This window comes from Phaethon aethereus (genome assembly GCF_964289735.1).
Source record: "Phaethon aethereus genome assembly, chromosome: 7".
Taxonomy (NCBI): domain Eukaryota; kingdom Metazoa; phylum Chordata; class Aves; order Phaethontiformes; family Phaethontidae; genus Phaethon; species Phaethon aethereus.
This window is the reverse complement of record NC_138583.1, coordinates 24,796,777-24,804,984: the sequence shown is the minus strand read 5'-3', so window position 1 is coordinate 24,804,984 and position 8,208 is coordinate 24,796,777. Positions and strand designations below refer to the sequence as shown.

The 8,208-nt window shown below is 34.4% G+C and overlaps 1 protein-coding gene across 1 annotated transcript; it reads right to left on the bottom strand.

Annotated features, from left to right (window-relative positions):
- Positions 1-1,265: 1,265 nt before the first annotated feature.
- On the bottom strand, positions 1,266-2,195 carry LOC309406639 (heparan sulfate glucosamine 3-O-sulfotransferase 1-like; the record flags this gene model as incomplete). Its single annotated transcript, XM_082001918.1, has 1 exon — positions 1,266-2,195. One exon carries the CDS (start codon positions 2,193-2,195, stop codon positions 1,266-1,268), a length of 930 nt encoding a protein of 309 aa, XP_081858044.1.
- Between the last annotated feature and the right edge of the window lie 6,013 nt (positions 2,196-8,208).

Genomic DNA, 8,208 nt, shown 5'->3' with positions numbered 1-8,208 from the left:
TAACATTTCCAGTTGATTTTCTTCTTTGGTATTAATATATTATAAAATTTTTACATGAAAAAGGAGAACAGACCAGCACAATACTGTCAAACAAACAAATAATTAAAAAGAAAAAAATTCCTAATGCAGGGGTATAGACGGGTGTGGTTTAATATGTAATCTGAGTATGTCATACTTAGCATATTGAACACCGTGTCTGAGATATACAGTATAACAAGATGTTATTTTAACTTAAAGAACATCCCAAGGTCTGCATTAGAAATGACAAAATACTCCATGCATTGGAAGGCAAGCAAATAATTTTTTTCTTTTAGCAAGAATCAATGTGCCAATGGAGATGTGTAAACTAAAACCAGGAGAGGAATAGAATAACTAGTCACAGAATACAAACACGATTAATATGGTAGTACCATATTAATGGTAGTACCATCTTGACCCATTCAAGAGCAAAGCGACATAATTTATACAAATATTTGTACAGTTGCTGATATTAAGTTTTTTCCTTTTTTTTTTTTTTATAGCATAGCGGTGTAAATTGAAGTTTCCTGGGATTATTTTAATTTCTTTACATTCAGAACTCTCACTTAAAGCTTCTTCAAACAATTCACATTCTTACTTTGGAGATTTCTTCTTTCTTTTTTTTTTTTTTGCAAACACAAGCCAGTAAGAGTGTGGTTTAATACTAATGACAAGGAGACAGGGAGCTTTCTAGTTCACCTATTAAAAATCATAAGTGAAATAGATTCCTTTTATTATTAAGGACTTCAGTGTATTAACAGAGGATGAATTATTTATTGGAGCCACTATGTATGCCATTGTTTTAACACACAATTCAAATTACTGTATGAAAAATTCTAGAAATCGATATCACTGTCATTGTGCATGATATAAAAAATACTAACAACAAAAAATACAGAACCGTTAGAATAATACCATTTAAAATATTTACATTTTTTACACTGTTTGAAGCATTTTTCCAAAACAGCACAAATCTTGTAACAGCTACATAACTGAAATAAGTCTGCTGAATTTTATGTGTTTGCATGAGAGAAGATCGGAATATGACTCACAGTAATCATAGAAATACATGAAACTTATTTTTCCCAACATAAAGGGTACCGTTTCAATGAGCTAACAGATGTGTTATTCCAATGACGCATATAACCAGTGTTAAGTTCTCATTATATGAATCTCTACAGTTTAGAAAGATATGGTTGAAAGAGTTTGTTTCAGGCCCTTTTTAAGAAGCATTGATTCCAAGTGCATTAATGCCAGTCAAAGGAATGATTAACCATTCTGTAAAATTTTGCATTGTGCTCTCTGAAGTAAGAATACAGTTGCTCTAAAACAGTGTGGTTAACAAGAGGATGGGGGCGTCCTTTGGATTCATGTAAACATCTCTCCCTTCCATCACTTCTAATACAGTAGAATCCCTTGGTTTGGTTAAAATAAAAATTAGAAGACATAATTCGGGAAGGAAGATTTAGAAATCTTTCAACTTTTTGTAATTCAGGAAGAGGGTCCTTGATTAAAGTATTGCCATCCACTATGTGAATCTGATCCAAACTGAAATGCTTAAGCCACTTTTCCATATGAACATCATAGAGACTTCTCTGAATAGCTTTGTATTTGGTATTAAGTGCTCCATTCTTAATAACAATATCTTCAAAAAGCTGAACAGGCTTGTGACTTTCTACTCTGTTGTAATATACTTGGGTATAGTCAGATATAACTCTCTCAGTGGGATCTCTTAGAATGAGCAGCAGTTTAATGGAGCTATTCATGTCATGAATTCTTGCTGGAGCCTGTGGTGATGTAAAATAGCCTGGTGTTTTCTCAATTGTAATTTGATTTCCATAAGAAAATGGCATTAGACTTCTATACCAGTCTATTCCTTTCATATAATTTTCATCCCAGTCAAAGAAGTGGACTTCTGTAGCTGCTACCACAATATTAGGATGAATATCCAACATTTCCAGCAAAGCCCTTGTCCCTCCTTTACGAACTCCTATGATGATTGTCTGAGGTATTTGTCGGCTTGTGCCAGGAGGTCTCACCTGTGCCAAATAGCGTTCACTTTTATTGCTGAATAATCCTACTTGTGACTTTAGTGTTTCCAACAGTGCCCCATTCTCAACAGGAGCACCCTGAGCATGAATCAGCAGAAGATAAGCTGACACTAGTAGGAAGGCCATGTGGAGAGGAATAATTAGTTCAAGATAATGTTATGCTCGACTGATGAAAGAATAGGTAAGTCCCCTCTTAAGCTGGTTGGCAGAACCGGTGGTAAACACACAGCAAGTTCCTGAAGCATCTACAAAATAAAATGAGATAAATCAGTATTTCTAAACCAGCTGGAAATTCAATTCACAATTCAATTCGCAAATCTAATCTGTGATCAAAACAGAGAATTTATACTGAAGTTATTTGTTTTCTCTGACTTTATTTCAGAAGAACAAAAAAGCTCCCATGTGTTGTTGGTTTTTTTGTCCTTAACGATAGGCGAGCAATGATGGATACTAATCCTTCAACAGCTTTTATTTCCTCTAAGTAGAACATTAGAATCGTTCACCTGATTTTAAATTCCTGACCATTATTTGCTTGCTTTGATTTCCGTAGTTCTCTTCAATACATGCCATATATACTATATCCAATATGATATTAGTAATAATTCCAAGGCATTTTTGAATGTCAATGCCTTTCCCCAAATTCCCTGCTAGAATAGTATGTCCTAATCTAAATAATAGCACTGGATGGCGGTGCATTGATTCGGTTTCCAGTGAGCTATGGATCATATGAAAAAAGTTCTGTTTACTTAGACACAGGAAGCAAAGCACAGATATATGCAAAATTTTGGAATCTGAGCCCTTTAGAGCAGAAAACTAATAGTGTGGCAAAGCAAGAGTGGAGTGTGGAAAAAAAAATAAATGAGACAGGGTGGATTCTTTGCAACTATCCAGATGTTGTGAAGCATAGTCACTTAAGTGTTGGGAAAATCTTGGCACAATCAAATCTTCAGATAATAATCTGCAGTTCCTCCAAAGCTCTGCATAAGAAATACCTAGATGCTTTCTGGGCATCTAAAAACTTCTGCAGGGAAGCAACTCTGGTTGGAGTTGGATACCTTCTTTTTCTTAATCCACAGAGCACACAATCATTTTAAGGAAGTGGTGAATATTAAATCTCTTAAAAATTTGTAAAAATCTTTAGGCTTGCAGGTGTGTGCACATGTAAGTGAAAGAAAATGTCATGTAACTGTGTTGCTAACGTTTGAAATCTCTTGGGTAACTCTTGTATATATTACTTGAAAGAGATCGTTAACAGATCTGCCATCACGACAGCAGTGATAAAAAATTCACATCAACGCAACACCTGCACTGGAACCACTATGCTTGGATTGCCTATTTCTATGTCTGAAAAATCTTACAGGACAAATCCTCATTGAGAGGATTCTTGGACTTCATCCCCCTTTCTGAGCAATTTACATTTTAAGATTTGTAGGATAGATGTATATCCTTAACTTGTTTTGTTTTCAGTGTAGAGTGTGGAAACAAGCTATTTCATACAGTGAAGCAGCAGTCACTTAAAAACAGTAACTGTTTTTGGAATCTATTTGAATGATGGCTCCTATTTTAAACTACTCTCAGAAGTACTACAACTTTAATTCCTTCAGTTCCGCTATCAGTAAGTCTCTTTCTTTTTCTGAATATATTGGTCACAGTACTTTGCCTCTTAGAAACGACTTTAGAAAACACAGCCAATTTGCTTTTGGCATGGCTCTGAGAAGCACTCAGTATTTCTATTTAAAAATTGTTTATTTTGAGGCTTACTTTACAGACTTAAACTTTTAACATAAGAACATTTTTGATAATAACAGTCTAGGCAAGGTAGCAAATTCATTAAACTTATTTTCTAAATCTTATTAAAACCTACTCCAGCTTCTTGGATATCTGGGGAATATCTCTTGTTAGCCTGAATGAGATCTAAATTCAGAGACAGATAGCAAATATTAACCCTAAAGTTGCCATTTTGAAAATAAACTATGACCCTTAGTGGGTGCTATAAGGGCAGCTAATGCTAGTTTTGAAAAGCTGCATAGAATGTACAACACTGACCAGGTAATTTGAGGCATCACGCTCCAGATGACTCCCAAACTGACAGGCCTTCAACTGTTAAGCATGTGTGTAGGCGGTGCTTTAATAATTTCAAGCCAAATCTTTGGTGATTAACAAGGTTCCTAAACAGTCCATTCTGAGTAAGGATAGAGCTATGCATAAGATGGTTTTGAAAACACTTCCTCTCTTCTCTGAATTAGCAATATCTGGCAGTATGGCTGCTTTCCAGACCTGTGAGGACAATAGGTTGGGATTTGGGAGCGGGGCAAGGGAACAGTTAATTTTTCTTTTAACCTGTTCTGAAACACCAGATTTCATGCTAATTTACATTCTATTCATCTTCCTTTTTAAATAAAAATTCTTTCAGGAAGATTGAGGAATTGTTTTTGTAAACACCTTACAATTTTTTTCAATTTACTTTTTTTGTGCTGATAGACACAGTACATTGTACATTACAATGCATATATACCTGTATATGTTAGATTTATGAGCACTTTGAAACTAAGGCAAGACCAGCCTGAATGTCTGCCAAGCAAGGAATGCCTTGCAAATACCAAGGCGGAGACATATAGTTCATTATCTAATTTTAATTCTTGAGCTGTCCCATCTTGAAACAGTTCTATCAACTGATTCTTGACAGATATTTCAGGCAACTTTATTTAACCAGAAAGAAAATTATTTTTAGAGTTTTTGAGAAGAAGTGTTCTTGAGACTAAGTAGGTTAATAGCTTAAAAAAATAGAAGGGGAGAGAAGAAAGAAGGAATTTCTCTGAAATAAACTAAAACCAGTGTAAAAAAGATACAAAAGTATTTGAGACTGGGGACTCTGTTATAGTATAGACAGAGGTGTGTTCTTCCTAGATCTGGTGATAGATTAAAAAAATGCTCAAATTCATTTTTAAATTTTAAGAAACACCCAAAACACTAATATTGTTTTATCCCTAATTAACTGATAGTTACCTGGTTTCATCCACATAAGAATCAGGTGCAAACACAGTAATTCAAAGAAGCCTGGAAGCTGAATGAGAAATTCATACTTAGAACTAAGGAAAGGTTGGTCTTCCAAAATATTCTCAGGTTCACATGTGATGTGAGTAAGAGTTTAAATTACCATCTGAAATCATCAGTTCTCTGTAAAACACACTTAGAAAGCAAGTAACAGACGAGATTCTGCATTTTCTATGGACCCAAGTATTAGTAGCATTTTTGAAAACAATTATGTTATTTTAACCAATTTGCAACTAATTAGTTGTTTTATATAGTGGAAATTTCTTGAGAGTCATTGCTAGAACAAAATCTTATCCAGGAAATACTACCAGAAATAATCAAATTTAGACTGTGCTGTAAAAACTGGTGCCTAAATAGATCAAAATTGCCTTTGGGAGCAATCCCATCAGAACAACATTCCAGCTTCAGCCTAGGATATTTGATTGATTTTCATGAAGCTCTAAGATGTTAGATCCTGTGGTTAGGTTATAATTGCTACATAAGTGTTAAAGGTTTTAAAGATGATTTATCAACTATAATTGGAATGTTATTTGAATAATTTTTGCATTGCTTTTCTGCCTTTATGCAATTAAATGCACATTTTTAGAAGATATGAACTGCTTTTTATACGTAAAATATATTGTTTTCATTATACTCTATAAATCTCAGAGTGTTCCTAAGAAATTAACCCCATGATACCTGATCAGAATTTTGGTGCCTTATTACATGTGTTTTTCCTAGTATTTGGTAGTGTTGGTGTTGCTTAGTAACATAAGGAACATCAACAGATATGATACTTAATAAGCAGAAATGAAGTTCAGAAGGAAATTCATACTGCAGAGAGGACTAATTAAGTAAATATACCTTAGGTTTTGCTTATTTTACTTTGCTAAAACCTTAGGCTAGGCTGGAGAAGCTAATACGCTGTCTGAAAAATAATTTTAATATTGCAGAAATGTTCTAAGGACCCTTAACTGCCTCACTCTATTGTAAAAAAAGACTTCTAAGCGGCTTATGATTTATCTTGCTTCAGGGTAAAATACAACATCACAGGGTAAACCCAACTATATTATTATTATTATTAATTTATAATATTATTAATTCCTAATAATACTTCCCACTGCCTGTAATGCTTTTCATTGGGGACTTTCACAGCACTTTGTGTTAATGAACTGTGTGCACCCTGTTAAGGCACCATTCTCACCTTACAGGAAATTGCAACTGACCAACTATAGGTGCAGTTTAGGAGTGCAAATGCTTTGGAAAGTCAGGGTTAATGTGATCTGCTCAAGGTCATATAACAGGTTTATAGTCCAACCACAAATAAAAACCCCAGGGCCTCCAAGTCCAACTTTGTGCCATTTCATGGCAGTCACTCACATCCCTTATGGTAATTTATACCTGTGTTACATGCTGAACTGAAATGCAAAGAGATTCCTCAATGCTTCAGCATAAAATGTAGGTATTTTTTGGAATATACCAGTTTCTTCCCACTTGCTCCTCCCCCCCTGCAAATTGAAACAAAGCATGAATTCGGGATTTTTTTGTTTTGAGGTATTTGTGCAGAAAGACTCCTGTTCGCTCCTGAAAAGTACAACAAGGAGGAGTGGTCAGAACAAGTATAACAAAGCACCAAATTTTGTCTTGATTTTAAAAAATGTATTTGGATTTTAAAAAGTGTACTGCTTTTCCTATTTATTCCTATTAGATAGCAAGTCATCCCAACACAGAGATCAGCCACTGAGTACAATTCAAGCATTTCATGGCTTACTGGCACCCAAATTTGTAACAGCTCAGTTATCTCTATAATTAAGAACATCTCTAATGTTGACAGTATAATAAAATGTACAGCAGCCTAACTGCATTCACAACCAAAGGTCATATAAGGTGAACTGTTTCAGGAATGTTTAAAAAGAAAATCATACTGTGATGACAGTTATGCCAATGTGAAGTATACATATACAAACTGGCTTTATGTAATAAATAATTCTAAATAACAGCAGCAATAATATAATTCTAAATGTTTTCAAATATCTGAAGTTAGGCTGGTTTTTTTTTTTTCCTTTGGTAAAAGTAGGGCTAGTTACATAGCGTAATAAATGCACATCTGCTCTCATGGCTTATATATTTTTGAAAAACAGGCAAATTAATAAACCAGTGCATATGGGACACACTGCTTAATACAATCTAATATAAATTTATTCAACTGCAATAAAGCCATGACTAATTCTATTAAGTCTAAGCATTAAATGTTAGAAGTAATACAACCATCAAGAAAGTCCTCTTCATAATATCTTAATTCTGCTTTATAGAATCATTTGTGAAATAATGCACATTTAAAAATACTTGGCACATGTCCAATGGTTGCACAAAAAAGCATCATCTTTAATGTGAAGTGAAGAAAACAAAATTCAGCTACTTCTGTCCACGCAGGACACATATGCCTACACCGGGTTCAGGAGACAATGACAGCACACTTCTGAGTGGGAAAAATAATTAAAATTTTGAAAAAATTTCCTACATGGAAACAGTTGTTGAGTAGAACTTAATTTTATTACAAGCAGTGCAATTATTTTAGGTTTGTGTTAGAATGAGCTCAATTAGAAATAGGTGCAATTGAATATGTTTAGAGCTGTGTAAAGACTATGTGTGAAAGGACAGTTACCCCAACACATGATAACCCTTTATCTTCAGATAGCGCATGAAACTATTCTGCTACACTTTAACTCTATATTCTGTTGCCAGATTAAGTGTAATAACTAAATAACATTACCATGATGCCATTACTGGGCTTTATCAAAATCTGTCAGAAGAGATTAGTCACTTTCCATGAATATACACACTTTGGACATGAAGAATACTTCCCACCTGTAATCGTGGCAATGTCTGATGCAAACTGGAGAAAGCAAGAAAGGTTAAGTGTGAGTAAAATATGACACTGGAGTTTTGTAACAGAGCTTCAAGTTGCACTACACTGGTCTCTGTCTATACAGGGAGTAGAGGACTAAGAAAGTATAAGAAGGACCACAGCTCCCAAACAAATATTGCAGCAGTTCATATTACTGAACGTTAATGTTCTTGTGTGCACTTAAGAGTTTTGTTCACT